Source organism: Haliaeetus albicilla, chromosome 7 (genome assembly GCF_947461875.1).
Source record: "Haliaeetus albicilla chromosome 7, bHalAlb1.1, whole genome shotgun sequence".
Lineage (NCBI taxonomy): Eukaryota > Metazoa > Chordata > Aves > Accipitriformes > Accipitridae > Haliaeetus > Haliaeetus albicilla.
This window is the reverse complement of record NC_091489.1, coordinates 891291-914211: the sequence shown is the minus strand read 5'-3', so window position 1 is coordinate 914211 and position 22921 is coordinate 891291. Positions and strand designations below refer to the sequence as shown.

Below are 22921 nucleotides of genomic sequence, written 5' to 3'. Positions count from 1 at the left end.
CAGTTCAGCCCAGTGCACCCCAGCCCGGCCCAGGGGCCCTCTGCATCCTCCCCACCCTGAGCTGCTCCTGTCCCCCTCCCCAGCTCAAATACCACCCCCTCGAGCACCCCACCCGCTCGTGCTGCAGGACCAGGCTCAAGGATGCACCTGGGTCTGCACAAGGACTTTTATTTTAAAAAACAAACAAACGAACAAACAGAACAACCGTCAAGTGGAATGGGTGGCAGGGAAGGGGTGGAGGGGGCTGGTCCCACCCTGGCGAGGCCAGTGAGCCACAGAGCATCACCAGCGCCCACACAGCGATGACAGCACTGGGAGGGGGGTCAAGGCAGCAGGGGACCAAGCGAGGGTGGGGGACAAGTCAATGCTGGGGTCAGGCACTCCCTAGCCCAGCACCCAAGTAGGCACAGGGGGAATATGGCCCGTGAGGTGCAAGGAGGGGGCAGCAAGGGGGGGAGGCAAGCAGGAGCCGACCCCACACCCAGGGGCAGAAGCTGGCTCCCAGCTGGGGGAGCAGAGGCCAGTGCAGCACCGGGCAGGCCACTGACCCAGCAGGCAGGGCTACCAACCCTCACCACTCCTGGCCAGGCGAGGGGCAGCCCTGGCTGGCAGCAGGAGCAGGCAGGGAGCACTGTACAGACTGCAGCTGGGACCCTGCCTGGGGAACAGGCAGGGCTGGGGGCTGACCTGCCCCCCCCAGGGGGAGGGAAGAGCTGATAGAGGCAGCAGGAGCTGGGGGGGGTGTGGGGGCAGAGCACCCCCTCACAGCAGAACCCTAGACCACGCGCAGCATCATTGCCCGCAGCCCAGGGCGGGCAGGGTTGAACCCTGCTGTACATTCAACAAGAGGGGCAGGAGCTGCCTGTGCGTGGACGGAAGCAGAAAACCAAAGCACTTTTGTGTGCCTCTGCCCTGTCGCAGAGAGCCAGGGCAGAAGGCACGACCCTGGGGAGGAGGGAAGCGTGGGTGTGGGGCTGGGGAGGGGGGTCCCAGCCCCCCAGGGAGAGGCAGGAACTCAGCACTGCTGCTGCCCCTGCCCCAGGCAGATCCCGATGAGGCGGCTCCAGCCCTGCTGCTCACACACCCCCAGGCGAGGCAGCCACCAGCTCAGGATAAAAGCACCAGGCACCCCCTACACCACCTTGCTGGCCCCCCCAAGGGAAGGCCCAGCTTCCCCAGGCTGCTCAGCACCAACAAACCCTCCAGTAACCCCTGCCCACGGAGCGGGGCTGGGGCCCACAGGCAGCCCTGTCCCTCTCATGGGGGGGCCAGTGGCCAAGGCGGGTCGAGGCCAGCTCCCCTACTTGTCGATGAGCCCCCCCTCCTTGAGCTTGAAGTAGAAGAACTTCTCCAGGGTGTTGGCACACTTGCAGTAGTCACTGTCAGGCGGGTTGTACTCGCGGCAGTTGGTGATGATGCGCTGCAGGTCGGCAATGAACAGCTTCTTGGTGACGTAGTAGCGGTTCTTCAGGCGCTCGGTCATGGTCTTCAGGTCTGGGGGTGGGGAAGGGTCAGGTTCCCCAGGCCTCTGTGCCCCCCCAGCCACAGAGCTGGACACCAACTGAGGGTCCTGACTCACCCCTCTCTCTTCTAGACTGTCCTGGGGCTCTCAGCACCCCATGACTCCCTAGCCCAGACTCCACGACAGGGGGTCTTCAGCCCTCCCTCCACCATTCTGCACTGGGGTTCCAGGCACAACCACCTACCGATGGGGAAGCGGATGATTTCATAGTAGTCTGGCGCCTCCGACTTCTTCACTGGCTCCATGAAAGGCCACGCGCTGGGGTGGGTCTGGGGAGAGGGCAGGGGGCAGGTTACAACAGCGAGTACACGCAGCCCCTGCATGCCGCAGCACAGGGGGGTCCCGCTCCCCATGTGCCTGGGTCACCCCACCTGCCCCCCAAGGGCAGAGCCCAGGACAGCCTATCCCGGGGGAAGCAGCTCCGAGGGCTGTCGGGGATACAGGTACCCCGGAGCGCAGGATCCCCTCCTGCCGCACCTTGATCTGGGCCAGGAGGTTCTTCAGGGTGTTGTAGAGCTGGTCCGGATCCTTCAGCTCTTTTCTGCAGGACAAAACCAGCGCCCATCAGCCCGAGGGCGGGCAGCCTCTCTCCATCCCGGCACTCCCACCTCCCCAACCCAGCACCAGGCCACGGCCGGGGTGGCACCGGGGCAGTGCCAGGAGCGAGGAGCAGCCCAAGCCGAGCCCCCGCAGCCCGGCTGCTGCAGGACACCCACTCCCTCTGCACAGCACTCACCCCTTCTCCTTCCCCAGTGGTTTCCATCCCGTTTCTCCTGGAAGACAAGGGTCAACATCACCATGTCTGCCCCACACCAGCAGGCAAGGGAGGATAGAGCCCTCCTGCCAGACAGCCCCTCCCCACCAGAAGCTGGCCAGACTCACGGATGCCGGGGACGCTCTCGATGGGGATCTGCCGCACACCCTCCTTGAAGCAGGTCAGGCCAGGGTAGACCTTGCGGATCTGCGCCTGCTTCCTCTCAATCAGCTTCTTGATGATCTGCAGCAGGAAGGGGAGGTTGGAAGCGGGGAGGTGAGCAGGGACTGCAGGATGCTCCAGGGAGCCAAACCATGACGTGGGACCCCATGGGCCCAGAGCACCGGCTGCGCCCGCTGCCCAGGGCTGGAGCCAAGCCCAGCCACCGTAAACACCACCGCAGTGTCCCTCCCCTCTCGACCCTGCTCCCAGGGGAGATTCAAGGGCCGGTTCCCAAGGGCCGGCACATCCCCACCCCTCTCCCCTGCCTTTGGGAGGCAGCTGGCAGGGGCCTGAGCAGGCAGATCCTGGCAGCACCCGCCTGCCCGCAGGACGTACCTCCTTCTGCTTCTTGATGATGTGGGAGAGCTCGGTGTAGGGGATGCGGGGGTTCAGCTCACACTCCATCAGGGTTGCCCCCTCGTAGTCCTTGATGTAGCCCAGGTAGCGGCTCTTGGGGACCTTGATGTCCTTGGAAAAGCCCTAGGAGGGAAAGGGCAGGTGGGAGGGGGCTGGCGGGCAGGAGGGCTGAGGGGAACCACCCCGGGGGAAGCAGCCCACCTGCTTCTTGAAGTAGCCGATGGCATACTCGTCCGCATAGGTGAGGAAGTAGAGGATGTTGTGCTTGATGTGGTACTCCTTCAGGTGGTTCATCAGGTGTGTCCCATAGCCCTGGGGGAGCCGCCGTGAGACAGGGACCCCCCGTACCCCCCCAGGCAGCCCAAGTCAGATGGGACACATGGCCCCCTCCCACCCACGGACACGGGCAGCTGGAAGACGTTCCTGAGCAATCGCTGCCACTCAGGGCTGGCCAGTGCTGAGCGGGTCTGGCTACCCCAGGGGCTGGGACACCCCCAGGCTCTACCAGCTACAGCAAGACCATCCTTCCCCCCACAGCCCCCACCCACTGCCCCACTCCTCCCCACCCTGCAGCCACTGCACTGCGCTGCCAGGGACCCCCGTGCCGTGCCCACCACCCACCTCCCCACTCTCACCTTCACTTGCTCGTTGGATGTGACAGCGCAGAAGACGATCTCCGTGAAGCCCTGGGTGGGGAACATGCGGAAGCAGATCCCCCCGATCACTCGGCCGTCCTTGATCAGTGCCAGGGTCTTGTGCTTCCTGCGGGCAGCGAGGCTGAGGGTGAGACGGGAGTACCCTGTACCAGCCCCCCCTGCACTCCCCAAGCCACGCACGGGTCAAAGACGAGGCGGGTGATGTACTCCTTGGGCATGCGGGGCAGCTGGTGCGAGAAGACATTCTGCAAGCCCACCAGCCACATCAGGATCTTCTTGTTGGACTTCTGCGAGAGCGAGTTGCCGATGACGTGGAACTCGATGATGCCGCGGCGCTCCTCCAGCCGGGCCGTCTCGTCCCGTGCCGCATTTGCCGACAGCAGGCTGGTCTGGGGGGGCACAGGGGCTTTCACTGGCCACGGCACACTCTCCGCAGGGGGAGACCAGCCAGGCCCTGGCACACCAGGAAAGCAGCTCTGTGGGCCCTGGCAAGCACCGGTGCCACCTCAGTGCCCCCAACTCCGTACCTCAGGGCCCAGCATGGCAGCGGGGTCCGTGATGGTCAGCATGACCTCGTTCACCAGCTCCATGGGGATGTCTCCCATGACACGGATCCGCTTGGCATCTTCCAGTGTCAGGCTCTCAGGCAGCTTCCGCTTCTCCCCTGGGGACCGGAGCAGAGCAGCACATCCAGCGCCAGGAGGGACCAAGGAAGGTCCCAGCTCCCCCGGTGCCAGGCTCACGCCAGCCCTACCTGGCAGGGGCTCCGGGGTGCTGGCATCCATGCTCACTGCAGAGCTGCTGTTGCTGAGCTTCTTGCTGAAGAGCGGAGTGGTGGGCACGGCGACGGTGCTGACCGCGGCTGGAAGAGACCAACGATGCCCGTGACTGCCAGAAAGCAGCTCACCACACTGCGGCAGCCCAGCCACTGCCACCAGCCAAGGCTCACCCGCACCTCGGTCCTTTATCCTACAGCCCCCGAGCTGGGGGGGCTGCTCTCCGAGATACCTGGGCGAGACACCAGCTGGGCACCCTCTGCAGCTGGCACGGTGAAATCAGCCTCCCAGATGGGAGAGTTCTCGCCGTAGATCTCCTCCTCCAGCATGGACAGGAACCTGGCAGGGAGCAGCACGTCGGCCACACTCAGTGTGCGAGTGCCCTGAAGGAGGAGAGCCTCCCCAGCGGCACAGCAGCCATCCCCGCATCAGGCACCTACTTGGGGAAGTGGGTGAGGATCAGCGTCCGCTTTTCTGGCACCAGCTTGTCCTTCTCCACCCGGAACTTCTCCAGCAGCTGCCGGCGGGTGACTGTGAAGATGGACTTCAGGAGACTGCGCCCGAAGACGTGGGTGGTCTCGTAGCGGGGAAGGCTGTCGCAGCTTTGTGGCACATGGCAGTAGCACAGCCACCTAGGAGACAAGAACGCGCTCCAGTGACAGAGCTGGGACCAGCAACCCCAGAGCATCCGCACCCCTCCTGGGACTACACTGCTGGAAGCAGGGACCAGAAGAGCAGGCATCTGGGCAGGTCACAGCTGACGTTATTTGGAACAGTCTCCCCACTGGATGCCTGCCCTCCTAACGGACCAACAACCCTGGAGAGCTGGGGAGAGGTGAAGACCCTGGGAGTCAGGGCTCAGCCCCACGCAGGGGTGGGAGGAGCAGGCAGACCCCCAGGCTGGCTGGCTCAGACCCCCTCCCACCCTCACCTTGTGTAGTTGACCTTGTAGGTGGCCACATCGTCATTCTGGGAGCGCTGCCGAAACTGGGAGGGCGTCTCCAGCTTCCAGTAGTTGAGGCAGAGCAGGAACATCTTGGAGAGTTCGTACATGGTCTGCCGCTCCTTGGGTGGCAAGTGGCTGAACTTGTACTGGACGAAGTTGAGGACTCCCTGGGCGGAGGAAGGGGAGGTGGAGGGGTGCCAGGTGCTGCACCAGACCCTTCAGTGCTGCCCCCCAAGAGGGAGGGGACCATGCAAGAGCAGCAAAACACAGGACAAGTCATCAGTGCAATGCGTGAGCCTGACAACAGCCTCACCTGCTCAATGTTTGGTTTCTCAAAGGGGGGGCTCCCCAGGGACCCCTCGACCACAGGCTGGCTCATCTGCAGGATGCATTTCCGCAGGAGCTGTGAAGACACCGTCAGACACAGTTACTGAAGTCCCAAGAACCAGACACACCACGAGCGGTGGAAGTGGCAGAACGGTGCTGCAGGGCTGCACTGATTCATACAGCCGGGAAGGTGCCAGGGTCCACCTTGGAGCACACCCGTTTCTTCCCTGGAAACCTTCCTCCCAGGGGAATTCAAGGCCCAGAGAGCAGTCACTCCCAGGACAGGGTCAGCATTTCAGGTCTCTAGCTGGGCTGGTGGGGTGGCTCACAGCCACAGACAGAGCACAGCTCTCAGCAGAGCAGGCAGAGGACAAGCAGCAGGATAGCAGCCCCAGCTCCCCAGCAATGCTGGGGACCCCTGCACCAGCCCCACCGTGAGTGGGGCAGTGAGACGTGCCCAGCCCCAGACGCACCTTGAACAGGTAGAAATACACCTGCTTGGTGTCCGTGTCCTCCTCCTTGTGCACCGACATAAAGAGGTTTTCCACGTCCACCACCATGCCCAGCAGCCGGTTGATCTCCTCCTCTGAGACATTCTCCAGGTGGGACACGTGGTCCGCTGTGGTGGAGAGAAAGCCGCAGTGAGACCAGGGTGGGGGTCAGCACCGCTCCCCTTCCCCATGGGGGTCCCAGGCACCCTGTGGGGGGGTTACCCAGTGCATGGCTGCAGCTCCGGCAGGGCTCGCTCAGGTTGGTCACCGGCTGCTGCAGGTCCATGCGAGGGGCGGTGGGAGGGTTGGGGTTCTTCCAGCCATTGCACTTGCAGGCATCATTGGCCTGGGACGAGGGACAGGAGAAGCTGTCACGCAGCAGCCCAGGCACTGCCTCGTGCCAAGGCTGCCACCTTCTCCAGCCAAACAACTCCCCCTGCAAAGTCTCTTCCACCTGTCCCACCCATCCCTATTTATCCATCCCAGATTTCCTCAGCACCCACCCTGCATGACCCAGCACCCTAACACTCTCCCACATTTCCCCTGTGTGCAGCCCCAGGATCTGCACCCCCTGCCCACGGATGTCATTGCATCTCCCTTGCACAGCTCAGCACCCTCCTCCTGCACCCCGCAGCCATGTACGGCCGAGCACCTCCTTCCTGCACCCCCTGCACAGCCTAGCACCCCGCTTCTGTATTCCCTGCCCATGCATGTCCTTGCACCCCCTCCTGCACAGCTCAGCACCCTGCTCCTGCATCCCCTGTCCATGCATGTCCTTGCATCCTCCTTCTGCACCCCCTGCACCCCCCTTCTGCAACCTCCTGCCCATGCATGTCCTTGCACCAGTCTGCTGCACCCCCTACATGCTCCTCCTCCATCCCCTGCCCATAAATGTCCTTGCACCCCCGCCCCTGCATCCCCCACCCATGCGTGTCCTTGCACACTCCCCCTCCTGCACCCCCGTCCTGCATCCCCTGCCCATGCATGTCCTTGCATCCCCTCCTGCACCCCCTGCATGGCTCAGCACCCCTTCCTGCATCCCCCACCCACGCACGGCCTTGCACCCCCCCCCCCCCCCGCACCCCTTGCCCATGCAACACCCCCCCCCGCCGGTCCTGCCCGGTACCGGTCCAGCCCACCTTGCAGGCCGAGAAGACCCCCAGCTTCTCCAGCTTCTTGCCGCGGGGGAACCCCCGCACCTGCGCCTTGCGCTGGCTCGCCCGCTGTTGCTGGCTCAGCCCGGGTCGCGCCGGATCGCTCGACCCCGCTCCTCCCGCCGCCCCGCTCCCCGTCGCCGTCCCCGGGCCCGGCGGGGGCCGCCCGGGCTGCGCGGCCTCCGGCTCCGCCATGCCGGGCCCGGCGTGCGCTCCGCGCTCACTGCGCCTGCGCGCCGAGCACGCCGGGATCGGTAGTCCGTTGCGGGGAGCCGGGTGGGTCCGGTGATACCGGGGCCGGTTCAGGCCTCCCGCAGCCCCGGGAGGGAGCGGAGCCCCTCCCGGGGCTGCGGGAGACCTGAGCCGGCCAGGGAGGATGGAGGTCCGGACCTGACGGGGACCAACCACCCCGAGACCCCCTCCCGAGGCGGTGCCGGCGGCGCGGACCCATCACTGCCCGGTGGTGTCCCCGCTCCGGTAACCGGTACCGTGCCCGGTTCGACGGTGCTTGGCGCTACACGGCGCGTTCCGCGCCCAGCACCCTCCTCCAAATATGGAGCGCGGACCCGCCTTCTCCGCCAAATGTGGGGTGAGGCCTCGCCCCTCCACCTCCCGCGCCCCGCCTCCTCCCTGTAAACACGGGGAGTGTGCAGCCACGCCGCTGCGCCCCGCCTCCTCCACCCAATATGGAGTGTGGCCCCGCCCCCGCCCCTACATATAAAGTGGACCGCCCCCGCCTGCCCATTTATGGGAGTCCCCGCCCGTTTCAGTCTCACGCGGCGGAGGGGGCGTGGCTTGGCGGCAGGCTGGGTAGCGAAGGAGCGGGCAGCGCCTGGAAAGTGCCAGCAACGGGCGGGGGGGGGGCACGGTAACGGGGGATGATGTCACGGCACGGGTGATGCTGTCACGACACGGCTCGTGGCCGAGCGGGCATCGCACGGGAGCGTCCCAGCACCATCCCGAAGATTCGGGTGCCCGAGGGCTGCCCTGGGGGATGCTCAGGGCCGCTCCCCGGCGGTGCTCAGCGTTGTGCATGTGCTGGAGCGCTTCAACCAACCTCCCTGCAAAGGCAGGACTGGGGAGAGGTGCCAGGGACGTGCCCTGTGCCAGCACAGCCCAGCTCCCTGGGCTGCCGTCCTGCTGCGTGGGCACAGCCGGGAGCGTCACAAAGCACGGGGCCAGGCAAGACCAGCAAACACAGACACTGCACAAATAAAAGTCAGGAATATTTATTACATATCAAAAAAAGCTACATGTTTTGGGCAGAGACCCCCCCACCGGGCCGTCACGCAGTCCCCAGTGCGGTCCCGCTCTGTGGCCAGCAGCTGCCCCGGCAGCCGGGCTCAGCCCAGCCCCACGCCGCTCCCCATCACGCCTTGGCACGCTCGGCTCCGTCGTCGGTGCTGGCTGCCAGCTGTGCCACTGCTGGCCCCATCTGGATGGGCACATTCCTCTCCGGAGCAGCCGGCAGGGCCAGCCTGGGGGCTTCGATGCGGAGCTGCCCTTCCTTGGACAGGGAGCATGTCAGCGCCTCGGCATCCACCTCTTCGGGCACGTCCCACTCCCGCTTCAGCACCTCGTACTTGTAGGAGAAGGAGCCCTTCTCGTCCGTGCTCTGCGTCTCCTTCTGCCCCACCAGCACCACCTTCCTGCCCACCACCTTCACCGACAGCTGCTCGGGCGCAAAGTCCTTCACGTCCTGGCAGACGGAGAAGCCTTCCCCGGAGCCCTGGGTCAGGGCTGCGCTGGTGCTCGGGGCTCGCTCCGCGGCAATGCCGATCCGGCTGGGGCTGCTCCCGCTGCTCAGGAACTGCTCGAAGCTGCTCATGAACTCCCGAGCTCTCTCCATCTCCAGCCGCAGCTCTCGCTCCAGCTCGGCGAAGAGGGTGCTTGGATGCGGCCAGAGGGTGCGGACAGGTCCCAGCCACGGGAACAGCGAGCTGGACGCAGGCGGCATGAAGTGCAGGCGGCAAAGCATCTCTGCTCCTGGTGTGTGCTCCCGGCGTGTGCTGCGGCTCGGCTCTGTGCAAGAGGCTGGAGCAGTGCTGGGCTGGGGCTGGGGAGCGGAGGGTTTTATCCTCCTCTGCCCAGGGGTGTGCCCCTTCCAGAACGCTCTCTCCCCACGCACCTTCCTAGAGCCATCGCCTATTTTTGAGAGGCTGATTATCTGCCAGCCAAAATAGCAGCGCCTGCTTCTGGGGACGAGTCACACGCCACAAATAGGGAGCTGCAGTCACCGCTGGGAGCTCGGGTTTCTGCAGAGCCACCGTGATGCAGCAACGCCTGCAGGACCACTGGCTGGGGGGGCGAGCAAAGCCCTTCCCACGGCCCCTGCACTGGGGGGCTTGGCAGAGCATAGGTTACACTGTGCCGGGACCGCGTCACTTTGGCTGGCACAGGCACAGTCCCACCCCTAAAGCAACGCGTCCCTACGTCACCTGCTGCCAGAAGCCTCTCGCACTTTCTAGGCCCCCTCCCTCCCCGGGGGCCACCCGCCGTCCTGTCCCGGCCCCTCAGCACCCCGCCTGTGCACTTCGCCTGGGGAGGGGGCCCATGGGCTGGTTTCTGCTCTCACCCTGATGTCCCCCGCGGGCAGCTGAGGGTCCTGCAAATGGGGTGGGAGGCAGAGAGGCTCTCCTGCCTGCAGGTTGGGGGGGGGGACACAGACAAGGGGGGGAAGGCAGGGAGGAGAGGAGCCCAGCCCTGCTCCCTGCCTGGGAAGTAGAAAGGCCACAGATTTTTGGCAGGGGCAGCTCAGGCATCCCGCTCAGAGGCTGAGGTGATGCTGCTAATTATAAGCCAGGAGAGCAGAGCTGCAAGACTAAGGGCGAAGGTATGCTGGGCACGACGTAAGAGGTGCCTCACCTCATGAGTGAGTAACAAGAATGAGCTGGAACAGGCTGGAAAGAGCTGAGCTCTTCTCCCAAGGATGACGTGATGTGCGGGTTGAGGCCACTCCTCCCAGGAACAGGAATAAAAGCCACGGGCAGCAGAGCCGGGGCAGAGCGCTCCCAGCCTGAGAGCCACCAGCAGCAGCAGCACCAGCAACAACAGCAGCAGCAGCAGCAGCGATGCTTTGCCGAATGCATCTCGCACCATTCGCCTCCAGCTCCCTGGCCTCCCGGCTGGGCACAGTGAGGACCCTCTGGCCGCACGCTGAGACCATCTTCACTGAGCTGCAGCAGGAGATGGAGAAAGCTCGGGAATTCATGAGCAGCTTCGAGCAGCTCCTGAGCAGCCACGGAGCCACTGCCTTGGAGCGAGCCCCGAGCACCAGCGCAGCCCTGACCCAGGGCTCCGGGGAAGGCTTCTCCGTCTGCCAGGACGTGAAGAACTTTGCACCGGAGCAGCTGTCGGTGAAGGTGGTGGGCAGGAAGGTGGTGCTGGTGGGGCAGAAGGAGACGCAGAACGTCGATGAGAAGGGCTCCTTCTCCTACAAGTACGAGGTGCTGAAGCGCGAGTGGGACGTGCCCGAAGAGGTGGATGCCGAGGCGCTGACATGCTCCCTGTCCAAGGAAGGGCAGCTCCGCATCGAAGCCCCCAGGCTGGCCCTGCCGGCTGCTCCAGAGAGGAACGTGCCCATCCAGGTCAGCCCTGCAGCCCCACAGCCTGGACCAGCCTCCGAGGATGGAGCCACCAACAAAGCCCAGGTGTAATGGGAGGGGAACAGATGGCCCGCGGCAGGACCGGAGCAGACAGCAGCAAGTCTCGGGTTTTAGCCCAGACAAGCTCCATCAGCAATGATGTCATTTTTTTCACTATACTGGAATGTTTTTGTATCCAATAAAAATACTTTTGCATAGAACCTGCTTGTGCTCTCTTGGTGTTGATTGATGGGGTGGCTGGGCTCTGGTCTCAGCTCTTGATGCCAGAGGAGCTGGATGCACAGAGGAAGAACTTTTCTTGGTGCCTCAGGGCAGCACAAAATGGGGCCAACAGTGGACCCAAAGGGAGGAAAGGGATGGGATCTATGAGCATGGTGCTGCTCAGGGTGGGGGGAGGCAGGAAGGGCCCCAGCAGGGAAGGGCAGCCCCACTCACCTGTACCTGAGCAGAGGCAGCTCTCCCAGGGAGCAGGCAGGTTGCCTTCACTCCCTCCTCATGCTACTGCCAGCATCTCAACCAGCTCCACAGCCCCTCCCTCCCCAGCCAATGCCACTGAATGGCAAGACCACCATGCTGGATGGTCTGGCTAGGTGTAGGGTGCCCCTGTTGTAGCCACTCTTTTCTCCCCACACAGCTCAGAAGGGGGCTGCTGGAGCCCCCTCTGATATCCCAGCAGCGGGGATGGCAAAGCCCATCTCCAGGTACTGTGTGCAACCACCATAAACACCCATGCTCAGGCCTGGGCAGGCAGCAGGTATGAAGGCAGGCACACCTATTTGTGCTAAAGCTGCTCCAAGCTTGGACAGCCCTTCCCTGTGGCAGCAGAGTGCTGGCAGCAAGGAGGCTCTGCTCTGCAGAGCTGTGCTGCACACCTCTGCAGCCAGCAACAGGTCCCCAGCCCTGCTAGAGTCCCTTACAGCCAGCAGAGCAGCACATGCACAAATATGTGCTGAGCATATTTGCACATGCTCAGGCAGCAGTAAGACACCCCTTAGGGCATCACAGGCTCCTTCAGAGACCCAGAGTCCTGGAAGGAGCCAGAAATGAAGCCCTGCCGACCAGGAACCAAGGAAAAGAAGCCAGCAGATGGCAACAGCACCTCACATTGTTTCACAAGATTGATCAGATTTCGGATTGCGGAAGCCTTTCTCCAACATGTCCAAACCAGCAGCACCAGTCCAAACCACACTGGAAGAAATGAGACCTCAGATATCCCACAGAGGTCCTGAGCTCCTCTAGCAGATGAGCAGCCAGGCTCCCTTGCAGGGGCTGGAAACAACCAGCACCCACAGCACCAGGTGAGCAAAGCCCATTTGAAGCCACTGGAGCCCATACCACAGGCAGCCTGTGCTCCAGCCAGGCATTGGGAACTCAGTCACTGAGTCACTCCAGACCCTTCCTGCTCCCAGAATTTTTAAGGAAATCCAGCATGAGCAAAAGGCACCAAGACCTTGGACGGAGGATGAAGCCCACATGAGCCAAGGCTGTTCACACAGACAACTTTATTTGCAGCTACCCAGCAGAGCTTTCAGAGCCCCAACACTGCAAGCCAAGGGCAAGCCCAGCTGAGGGATGGTCAAACAGTTGACTGTAGCTGTGCCTCTTGCAGAGCTTCCACAGCAGCCACGCAGCTGAGAGGCAGCAGGTTCAAGCACCAGCACATCACAATCTTCAAGATCTCCCAAGCACATACAGTGCTGGCCCAGCAGTAGAGCTACAAGGGGATGCTCCGTTTTCCATATTGACTCCAGGTCTCACCCATGGGCGTAAGGATCTCAAAGTCCATGCAGCAGTGACAGGAAAGTACCATCTTTCAAGGCCATTATCCTCCATGGACAGAGACATTTTCTTCATTAATATTTGAGCACAGTATTCCCAAGCCCCTCCAGTTGTCAAGCTGAGCTCCTCTGCATACTGCTCCCCTCACCTCTTCCCAACTTGCACTGTAGACAGTTTCCCTAGAAGTATTAGGCAATGAATAATTCCCACTTTTTGCCTCAAGCTTCCTTGCACGCCGCTGCACAGCACACCACAAGCTTACTGAACCACCTGCAGCATCATGGTAAGGAGTTCCTGTCTCTCAAGGAAGCTGGCTGCTGCAGGAGCAGCCACCGCAACCCAGACTCAGGCTGAGGTTCAAGGGCAAGCAGCCCATGTTTCTCCCTGCCCAGCAAAGGAAGGCCACATTTCCCTACAGAAGAGCTGGGTGTTATACACACCACTGCAGCCTAGTGCATCTCAGCCTCCAGCACAACTGTTATGTTCTGGTCCACTCCCAGTCTGGTTCAAGCTGATTAAGAAACATGAACATTGTTGATTATGATAGGTTTATAAAAATTTTTTTTTAATCACACAAAACTGAAGTTTGTGATGAAGACTAAGTTGACAGTTCCTCTTAAATACCAGTATGCATAAGACATTGCATTAGGCACTAGGCAGCAGCCAACATCAGTTAGAGTCTGGCAACGGAAGCCATTTTAATACCTCCCTTCATACTTTGTGGAATTACAGGCTTTTGCAATACATATTGTTTTCACTGACAAGTTATCCAAGGTTTTCCCCACCCCACCTCTGTACATCAGTAAACCATGTGTATTCACACTAGAGTAGGGTTAACAACATTAGTGGCATCACAACCATCAAAAAAAGGACAATTTTCTATACAAGATCTTTGCAAAAGTTGCAACAGGATTAGTGCATTACGACAGAACTGGAGATAGAAAAAAAAAAAAGAGTTGGCATGCTAGAGTCCAACACAAATAAAGACAACAGGCAGCTAGTTGTATGTACTATATTGACAAGATACTGATTGGTTACATGAAGAAACATACAATACAAAATACAGAAGAAACCAGTTTTGCTTCCCTCTGCCCCAACCCAGAATACTCATCATTGATTTGGTCAACAAGCGGCTGAAAAGCCAGAGTTTGTCACTATAATGCTACAGTTTAGTGGTTGTTCTAGGCATATCGTACTGGTATTAGCCTTAGCTTTTACATACGGGTAATTTTAAACAAGGTTGTCTAGTCTCAATATCCCTTTGTTTCCAATAGTGAACTACAGTACTGTGGGACCTGGGTGCTGCTGGCCCTCACCCGCAGGAAGGGGTGAGCTGGCTGGGCAGACACCAGGTCATGCATCCACCACCACCAGGAAGAGGGAAGAGCAGAAGTTCATATATTAAAAAAGTGACTTAAGACTTAGAATTGAATTAGTATTTGTACAGAAAGGTGCAGGTGGAAGAACTCCCTCCAGCCTATGATCAGAAAGGGATGGAGAAATCACAGCAGCCACCAGCAGCAGCCGCTCTACGGTAAGTGCGATTGTTAGCGTGGATTCCAGTCACGTCATTCGAGGGCTCCATCAGGCGGGAACGGCTGCTCAATTGCTGCAGCACTGGCTCCTGCTAGGCTGACTGCTCTCCTGAAGGTCAACCACCCGATTCCTACCTGGGCCACCAGGAGCATTCTGCGGTTCATTTTTTGGCAGTTTCTTGGCTAGAAAGAAACAAGATGTTAGTAGGCTCCTCTACAGAGGCCAACCTCCTCCCCACTGCAGACCACAGGCTGGGCTCAGCTCTGCTCTGGCCCAAGCCCTCACACCTCTTAAGGTGTTTGGGATCAGGCACTGCTAGCAGCACAAGTACAGCAAACCAACCCACTCCTAGTTCTGGCTGTCATCAACCCTGCTCCATCCTTACTCACCACCCCAGATAAAGGGAGAGAGGGAACAGGCCTTGCAAGGCAAAGGCTCCAAACACTCAGGGAGTGACTGTTCACAAAAGTACAGCAAACTGGTCATCTACTCCAATAAGAGCCTCCAGGCCCTGGATGACATGGGAGCTCCCATGGTTTCCAGTGGGCTGCACTGCTGGTACTCCGAGCTACTCCAGCCATCCCTCTGTACAAAAGCTGTTACCTATTGCCATGAAGATTTCATTCACATTCATCGCTGTCTTTGCTGACGTCTCCATGAAGAGCAAGCTGTTGTCATCTGCATATGTTTGTGCATCCTACAAACAATCACATTAGAGTGGTAAAGGCATCCTGCCAAGAGGAGGCCCAAGCAGGCTTCACACACTTGACTTGTTGGCAAACTAAACGCTGAAGAAACACTCTGTCCCACCCCAGGCCAGACATTCCTACCCCAGTCCCCTAACCCTGCCTGGCCAGGACAGCTGGGAGACATGCACTGCTGACAATACTGCATGGCTAGTGTCCCAGCAGCCAAGCTGGGGTACAGCAGCACAGACTGTTTGTGAGCCATTTGAGCCAAATGTAGACACAGCATGTCCCGAGCAGCACAACACCGTGTACTTTGGTTAGCTGGGAGAGTAATACACACTGTAAATGCACCACAAGCAATCCTGTGCAGAGGTCTGAGATAAAAGCTTCTCCTTGAAAGTCTGCCTTAGACAAGGTAAGAGCTGTGAAGAGTAGAGAACAAGCTGGGAATCATTCTTCACATGTCTTGTATCTAAAAGATGCTGTTTCATACACTGCTGAAGACAGCCCCAGATGAGTAAGGCACCAGAAGAGACTGAAGACAGAAGCTTGTGCTCTGTGGGCCTTATTCTCCACATTCGTCATAACTGTTACCAACAAGAGCTACAAGTGCTGTGAAAGGAGTGCATGGGAAAGGCAGGCTACAATTCACTTTAAGTGGCATCCTGGGGTCCTCAGCAGCATAAATCTTGGCTTCCACTGTCCCTCAAAGCATTTTGCACTTAGCCACCATATCCCCCACTTAAGCAAAAAACTGCTTTCCTGACTTGCTCAGGTAACAACTGATCTGGATTCCCACTCACCTGGAAGTCCACAGCTCTCTTGGTAGCAAGGTCTGCCTTGTTTCCTGCTAGTGCAATTACAATATTGGGGCTAGCCTGCCTCTGCAACTCTTTCACCCAGTTCTTGGCTCGTACAAATGTGTCCTGGAAGCAAACAGGAGGCAGCAGTCAGGAAGGGCAGCCTCTTACTAATCCACAGTGAAGATATGATTAGAACAAGTCTTTCCTGTAAGAAGTGTTCTGCCTCTACAGCACTTTGTAGCAGGATCCTTTATCAGCTTAGACAGCCTTGGTCAGAACTGAGGAAGAGGCCATTAGCAGTTTTCAAGAAACTCAGTACCTGCAGGCAGGCATCTGCAGGGACTCTGAACCCAGACACTCTCCCAGGGAACTGAGAAGTATCAGCTGCAAGCACAGATGCCTCCTCCCCAGCAAACACTCACAGCCCTACACAGTACTCACTGTGTTAGTGATGTCGTAGACAACAATGGCTGCCTGGGCACCTCGGTAATACATTGGCGCCAGGCTGTGATACCGCTCTTGCCCTGCTGTATCCCATATTTCAAACTTCACCGTTGTGTCATCCAGACAGACTGTCTGTGTTAGGAAGGCAGCTGAAAGAGAAGGTGCATATTTGCATTACCTCCAGCTGGAGAGCCCCTGCAGCAAGAGCCAGGAGCTTGGAGCAGTTCTGCTTTTGCATGGGAGTGAGCAGAAGCCCCAGACAGAGGCCAATGTGGTGCCGCTTGCTGTAGAAGTTGCAGCTCTGCTGTATCAAGGTCTTTGCACACGGAAACCCAAGAGCTACCATGCAGCCAACAGGAAGATGGCCCTGAGAGCCCAGGCAGCAGACAGCCACTGGAACAGCAGCACTGCCAGTCCCTCCCCAGCCACCTCCTCTCACACATCATACACTACAGCTGCAACATCGTCAGGATTAGCTTTAGAGAGCACCACTGAAGTCAGCCCAGTTATACTGCACTCTCCAATTTAGTAACTGGTTATTTTCTTGTTCCAGTGAGCATAATACCATGCATTACAACTAGGATAAAGGCAACCAGCCTTGGATACAGGTTGGAGCAGAACAGCAGAGTGCCCACATGGCCCTCTGCAGCAAAGCATTAAGCCCTGCTTGCCCATAAGCTATACTTACTCCCTGCATGGGTTACTATAGGGACAAATCAAGCCTTTTCTCAGTACACACCTCCTCATATTACTGCCCAGAGACATGGGTGCTGACTGACCTTTGATTGGTAACACCATGCTAATGATTTCAAGGTAAAGAACTACCAGACCTGAAAGAGCTGTGGAAGTAGTTAACAGTATCATGCTAGAAACAGCCCCAAAATCCCAGGTCATGGTCTGAAAAGATAATTAAGGGCTATAAACCAAGCTGAAGGCCTCAGTTCTAATTAGAAGCAAGAATTCAAGCACTTGAAGTGAAGACGCCTTAGAGGCAGACCACACAGTTGCCATAGCATTATTCTCTGCTGCACTGATCTTACACTAACAAATTGTACACCAAGAGTTAAAGCATTAGCTGCTTGACTGTGTAGCAAAAACCCCAGACCAGATTGAAATGGCCATTATTATTTCTGTTATCCCTCAACTACATTAGTGAGGCCAGCATATTTTAGCCATAGGAATTTGGAGTTGGCACTCACCTCCAATCGTGCTCTCCTGGTACTCATGGAACTGCCCCTTCACAAAGCGCAGAACAAGGCTGGACTTCCCCACTGCTGACTCTCCCAGGAGAACAAGTTTAAACTGGCAGATTTTGTTTCCAGCAGCTGGTCCATTCGGTCGAGCAGCTCCACCTCGACCTGCCATTGTGGCCTAAGTGCAGGGTTGCCAAGAGTTAAGGATGCTGCAGGTTCTGCAATGGGATCCACCTGGAGGCAGGTTGCAACTGGAAGAGGAGGTCAGAGTTAGTGACACACTCATGGACCAGCTGTACCAGTTCTATAGGGTGGGTTTGATCTGCAGCCACCATCAGCACAGGCAGGTGGTAAACTCCTTCCCACAGTGGAAAGTTATCAAGTGCATGCACCACAGTACTATTGGGCACTTTCTGTCCATCAGCAGCTCCTTCAGCAGAATCTTAAGTCTTCTGAGCCTCCTTGGAGAAGGGATATTGGTAAAACAAGCTTCCCTCCCCTCCAGCACTTCCACTGTGGGGATGTTACACACACCTTGCTAGGGTGAGGCAAGTAAAGAACAGCCAGCACACCAATTGGTGTTATTAGAGCTTCATCTGTTAAAACAACAATTACTCAGTTCATGGAGGTAACCGAGGTTGACCTTTAGCTCCTTCCTCCACTCCTGAGTTCACAAGGCAGCAACTTCAGACTATCAATGCCATACACAGATGTTTGAGTGCCACACATAAGCCATTACAGGAAACAGTTCTGTATGTCAGTCCTTCAGATCACAAGGCATTCAAAGGCAGTTTCTATATTCAGTCTTAGTTTAGAGGCACTCACACCAAGCCATTAAATACTGTATCTTAGAGCAGTCCTGAGGAAGGCCCTTGAATTGCCAGGCAAGCAGCCTGCCACAGGGAGCAAAGTCATTTGGTAGCAGCCACTCACTGGGTACAGGCTGCATATTCAGAGACTGAAAGCTACTACTCACCATCCCTGCTGCAAACAGATACTTACCACCAAACAAGAGCCTAAACAGCATGATCCAAATGCAGAGGCAACACCTAATGCTCGCCACTTCCCACACCCTGTCCCAGCTGCCTCAATGCCCTTATCCCACATCATTCCAGGTCATTAGGCTACTGGCCACATTCTTCCCAAGAAGTCTATTCAAATCCAGTTACGCTGAACGGCACAAACAGGTAGCATCACCCATGATCAGAGCTGCCATCACATCTCCCCAGCACCAAACCTCTAGAGCTGTGCAGAAACACAAAACCATTGCACAAACAGCATGACAAGCTGGTTTACATCCATAGTTAACCACAAGTGAAGTCTCAGTGCCTTCCTAACCATTTAGCTCAGCTGCATGCAGCAGAGAACAGGAGCACTTTCAAAGCACAGAGTTACACAGATTTAGGCATATTTCCTGTACTCATCACAACTCCCACTTCCTGTCAATAATAAATGTTACAACTGATTGCATCTGCTCAGTATTGCCGCTTTCTCTTCAACTCTCATAACCCAAGCTTCTTGTTGACAGAGACAACTGCAAAAAAAAATCCCCCGAAAGCCAATTTCTCCTTGTTCTGAGTGTACCCCCAGAGAAACTCTGCGTATGCTCTGAGTACATCCAGCGTTTACCCAGCAAATAGCAGATCCCCAAGAATAAGGTTAAAGCCAGTTGAAATGGGTCTGAACTGGAGCAGTGTGTCCTGTGAAGAAGGCTCAGGCCTGCCTCAGTACAGAGGCTTACTAAAGAAGAGTTTAAATACCTGCTTTCCAGAGCAAACCCTGTCCAGTTGTGACTGCTGTGAGGCTACTCAAGTTTAAACTCAATTCTATAGTTTGACAGGAAACCTACAGCCATTTCAGACCAAGAGATCATCCAGAGGGATAGCCCATTAGTGTCATCAGCTGGAGAACTTCTTCAGCTTTCAAAACACAAAAGCACTTGAACATACTCTGACCTAAAGACATTCAACCTCAAATTGTTTTGACCAGGAGGCAAGTAAGAAGCCTACTGTTAAGCCAGTACCATTCACTGAAGCTAGCAGGTAGGAAAGACACCATGAGGAGTAACTTCCCAGTGCAGTGAGATGTTTCAGTAGCCTGAGCTGTGAAGAAGCCATTGCTTTGAGTGGCCTGTCCAGTCTTGGGTTAAGTCAGTGAAGAAATTGCAATTCAGAGCTGGGTCCTTGCAAAGGCTAGTAACACTGTCAGGACCCCCACCTCTCCTTCCGAGAAAGGACAAACACTGTTTTGACAGGATGAGAAAGCTTGATAGGAAGCAAATTAGCAACTTGTTTTGCTGGACAGTGAGGAAGCAGCATTTTGCAGATCTGGCCAGGAGCAGCTTGGTTATCACCAGGTTTGCAAGGCACATCAGCAGCTCTACATCTCTACCAGCCTGAAACTTTCCACCTTTTAGAGTTTCTCCTCTAACCAGAGTTTGCAAGGGAACAGCTTTTGCTTGTTTAACCTTGTATTCATTTACCAGGGCAGTCTATCAGCAATATGTAAGCTCTGTTGCTGTTTCAGACTAACATTCTGCACATTAAACGCCACGTGAATCATGCCCCTACTGAGTTATGACCTCCTGAAATATGATAGGGGTGATCCCCAGAGCAAAACAAGGAAATGAGCCTGTTGACATCCTCAAGTCTTAGTGTAACCAGTATTTCACAGATCTTGATTCATTTTGCCATCTGGTTGTGCTATGTGAACTCAAACAGATTTAAGCAAGCATGTCTGTATGTCCAACTCATCATGGAGAACTACCGATCAGAGCAAGCAGTCAAGTAGCTAAAGCCTTTGGCCAGTTTTAATTATAGGGAACTTGATCATCATCTAAAGATGGTTTGAAGTTTGGCTGCAGGATTACATGACTTCACATCCACCTGAAGCTGCCAGATTTTCAGGATGTTTGGGTGGAATTTATGCAGTTCAGATGACCCTATTTACAGCCATGTCACTAAGGGTCTCAGGCTAAGAACATTCATGAGATCAGGATGACCAGCTTAGCACTTCTGCTGATGTTCATAACACCACCAAATAATTGAAGTGAACTACCAAAGCTGTAGACACCAAGAACTCTCCACTGCAAGAGGATCAGTTTGGCACCTTCTGCTAATGCCAACATCTTTGAGGATTTCTACATTCCTGTCAAACAGAACTCTACTCTGCTGAATGCAGAAGTAACAGGCAGCTTAACTACACAGCCTAGATCTGCACTAGATCAGCCCACACCAATCAGTGAACACTGGCTTGAGAAACAGGGAGTGCTTCCTGCTGTACAAAGCCATTTCTGATGCTCAGGGAGGCTGTTCATCCCCTCTTCCAGCAAAATGCATTGGGCACACACCCCTCCCTGCTCCCTGTGAGAACACTGGCACTGACACTCGAGCCATGGGTCAGTCAGACCAAAATAACTACAGCAATACTGAGCAGACAAATGAAAGCAGCTGAAGTTGCAGCTTGCCATACTAATCCAAGAAGTCAAGACCATGAGAAGGAAGGGTATGATAGGGTACTCGTGTAATTAAGATTAAGAAATGTTCGTTTTCCTACTAGCTTCTTGTAACTAGTAAAACTCAGCAGCTTGTGATATCACAAGATCCATAAAAAGGTACGTGCTGGTTTGTTTGCTTGCCCTACCCGTCTCCTGCTTACTGAAGTGCTTGCAGGAGCTCTGCATTACAGGAAAAAGTACCAATTTTTTTATGCAAACTCTTGGAAAAGTCTCTTTTGTTTTGAGATCAAAGACAAGTTTCAATACCTGATGCTGTCCAACAACGAAGAACTCTTAGGTCTCTCATTTTTGCAGTTTATGCTCCTCTCAACACCTCACCTGTTTGCCACTAGTTGTTGTAGGGGCTTGTACACTTCCATGAATACTGAATTCAAGAATTTGAGTGCCCTAAATGAAAAAGTGCATGCCAGCACTGCTGTATTCCCAGCCTACCCAAGAGCAAGGTAGTTCTCCAGAGCTGTTAGGATGCTCAAGAATAACACAAGAGCTGGTTTCAAACAAATCAGCCCAGTACAAGAATCTCAATCTCCACAGGGCCATTACTATGATATCCCCATGTTAACCCCTGCATGAGACAATTGCTTCCCAAGACTCCCTACCACAGGAAAGCTGCTAGTTTAAGGTGCCAGAAGTTACAGACTCTGAAGGCTGCTTCTGCTCTCAGCTATGCAAGAAGCCATTTCACTGGGGATTTGTTGGCTTAGAATCAAAATACTAAAGACAAAAGCCCCAGTGAAGTATTTATCTTGTTAAATAGCTGACAGCGTTACATGAATTCCTTGGCAAAGAAAGCCCTGAAGTTACTGAGCGGTTTTGCTTCACCTAACACTGAATGTGCAGCTAGCCACCACTAGCAGGAAGCTTGTGCTACCTTGCTCCCACTCAGAACTGTTAAGTCAGCTTTAGGACCCAGATTCACAAGCAACTTCCATGAGCAGGACTAGCAGCAAGTGTAGGACCTGCCAGAACAACACACAGACTCCACTAGCCCAGATTAGCATAGGATGGAGTGTCAACCTGATTTTCCAACACATTAATATGATTAATAAGAACAAACTTCAAAGCCTTACTGCAGTAGGGTCCACACTGCAGAGGAAGGAGTAGATCCAGCTCTTACCAGCAAGATGAACAAGGAAACAGACTTGAAGTACAGACCCCAGTCCTTCAGCCACATAAAGTCTGATCAGTTTTAATACTTCATCTTTCTACAGACAACAGGCACTTCCCCCCACAAAGTCTCTTGATCAGTAAGGCTATTATCTGGAGCTTCAGCAACAGCTCTAAATTGGGGAATTAGTTATTGCAGTTGTCAGGAGCTATGCTACAGCTTTAAAATGTAGATTTGCAGACCTAAATCAGCCAAGGCAGCAGTTCCAGAAGTACTACTATGGTTGTCACACTATCATAAGTTAAGGTCACAACTTCTCTGGAGAGTCTCATGACCAAGTCTCCCAAAGACTTGGGCACACTCATTTTAATTTAGAGGCAAAAAGTCAAATTACTTTTTGTTGGTAGATACAGTCCTGAACAAGCACAGTAGAATTTGTAACACCAGCTCCTTTTCATGCTTTTAACACATGCATCTGTTTCCTGACATCTGCAGAGCCATGGCCTCCAAAGCAGCCCCAGCAGCCAGCTGTTTTTCAAAGCAGCTTTTCAAAAACAATTATATCAGAGATTTCAAGGCCACTACCCTGCAGTTACCACTCAATCCAGCACAGATGCTATGCGCAGCTGAGCTAGCAGGACAGTGCAACATGCAGCTACCCCCAGCTGGGCAATCCAGGGCCAAGCCTGCAGAGGAGGCCTTTCCATCACTTCACAATGCAAGCTGAAGCCTGATCTTATGAAGGACAGTTGCCGAGCACAGTGAAATGGAGCCATCTTCCTTCAGTCATCTCTAAAGCTTTTTAAAGCTTCAAAGCAAGACAAACCCAAGAGGAGAAATCCCAAGGAAGGCCAACTTTCTGCTACTTCTCAGGGCCTCATGGCCCTACCAACAGGCTGCTGCTCAGTGCCAAGCACAAGTGGCCACACTGAAGATCTCATCTGAACAGACAGCTCTGTACCTGGACAAGATCATCCAAAGTTCAGATTGACTCAGAACACATTGTTACATACAGAAAGCTACTTACTGCTCAGTTTGAGAC

General features: G+C 55.9%; 4 protein-coding genes across 6 annotated transcripts in view; 1 reads left to right on the top strand and 3 right to left on the bottom strand.

The window, feature by feature from the left end:
* Positions 1 to 148: 148 nt before the first annotated feature.
* Positions 149 to 7506, bottom strand: KAT2A (lysine acetyltransferase 2A). The gene is made up of 18 exons (XM_069786306.1): positions 7191 to 7506; positions 6274 to 6397; positions 6034 to 6179; positions 5547 to 5636; positions 5219 to 5400; positions 4728 to 4919; positions 4520 to 4626; positions 4266 to 4373; positions 4039 to 4175; positions 3692 to 3900; positions 3491 to 3617; positions 3057 to 3167; positions 2835 to 2978; positions 2405 to 2519; positions 2259 to 2295; positions 2000 to 2063; positions 1707 to 1791; positions 149 to 1494 (listed from the first exon to the last, which is right to left on the bottom strand). Exons 1-18 carry the CDS (start codon positions 7398 to 7400, stop codon positions 1301 to 1303), a joined length of 2382 nt encoding a protein of 793 aa, XP_069642407.1. The 5' UTR covers positions 7401 to 7506; the 3' UTR covers positions 149 to 1300.
* Positions 7507 to 8418: 912 nt separating this feature from the next.
* LOC138685919 (heat shock protein 30C-like) lies at positions 8419 to 9325 on the bottom strand. The gene has a single exon (XM_069786305.1). The coding sequence runs from the start codon at positions 9181 to 9183 to the stop codon at positions 8575 to 8577; it is 609 nt and encodes a 202-aa protein (XP_069642406.1). The 5' UTR covers positions 9184 to 9325; the 3' UTR covers positions 8419 to 8574.
* An 868-nt stretch (positions 9326 to 10193) lies between these two features.
* On the top strand, positions 10194 to 11010 carry HSPB9 (heat shock protein family B (small) member 9). The gene has a single exon (XM_009917867.2). The coding sequence runs from the start codon at positions 10277 to 10279 to the stop codon at positions 10859 to 10861; it is 585 nt and encodes a 194-aa protein (XP_009916169.2). The 5' UTR covers positions 10194 to 10276; the 3' UTR covers positions 10862 to 11010.
* Positions 11011 to 12295: 1285 nt separating this feature from the next.
* RAB5C (RAB5C, member RAS oncogene family) overlaps positions 12296 to 22921 on the bottom strand; it is a 22469-nt gene continuing 11843 nt past the window's right edge. The window contains exons 1-6 of one of the 3 annotated variants that reach the window (XM_069786304.1): positions 18257 to 18499; positions 17261 to 17505; positions 16059 to 16210; positions 15618 to 15740; positions 14729 to 14822; positions 12296 to 14307 (exon numbers count right to left, since the gene is read on the bottom strand). In XM_069786304.1, coding sequence (XP_069642405.1) covers positions 14192 to 14307; positions 14729 to 14822; positions 15618 to 15740; positions 16059 to 16210; positions 17261 to 17426 — 651 coding nt within the window. In that variant the 5' untranslated portion in view covers positions 17427 to 17505; positions 18257 to 18499 and the 3' untranslated portion in view covers positions 12296 to 14191. Of the gene's footprint in view, positions 14308 to 14728; positions 14823 to 15617; positions 15741 to 16058; positions 16211 to 17260; positions 17506 to 18256; positions 18500 to 22921 lie in introns of those variants that run through there. The other 2 variants (XM_069786303.1, XM_069786302.1) reach the window with 2 other exon arrangements.

What these genes read in the sequence shown, in the direction of transcription:
- HSPB9 (XM_009917867.2), top strand. Translation starts at nt 10,277, where the DNA reads ATGCTTTGCCGAATGCATCTCGCACCATTCGCCTCCAGCTCCCTGGCC.
- LOC138685919 (XM_069786305.1), bottom strand. Translation starts at nt 9,183, where the DNA reads ATGCTTTGCCGCCTGCACTTCATGCCGCCTGCGTCCAGCTCGCTGTTC.
- KAT2A (XM_069786306.1), bottom strand. Translation starts at nt 7,400, where the DNA reads ATGGCGGAGCCGGAGGCCGCGCAGCCCGGGCGGCCCCCGCCGGGCCCG. An exon ending in TACAAGGTCAACTACACAAG is followed by an intron (nt 4,920 to 5,218) that starts GTGAGGGTGGGA and finishes CTTGTCTCCTAG; the next exon opens with GTGGCTGTGCTACTGCCATG. An exon ending in TCGGCTACTTCAAGAAGCAG is followed by an intron (nt 2,979 to 3,056) that starts GTGGGCTGCTTC and finishes TTTCCCTCCTAG; the next exon opens with GGCTTTTCCAAGGACATCAA.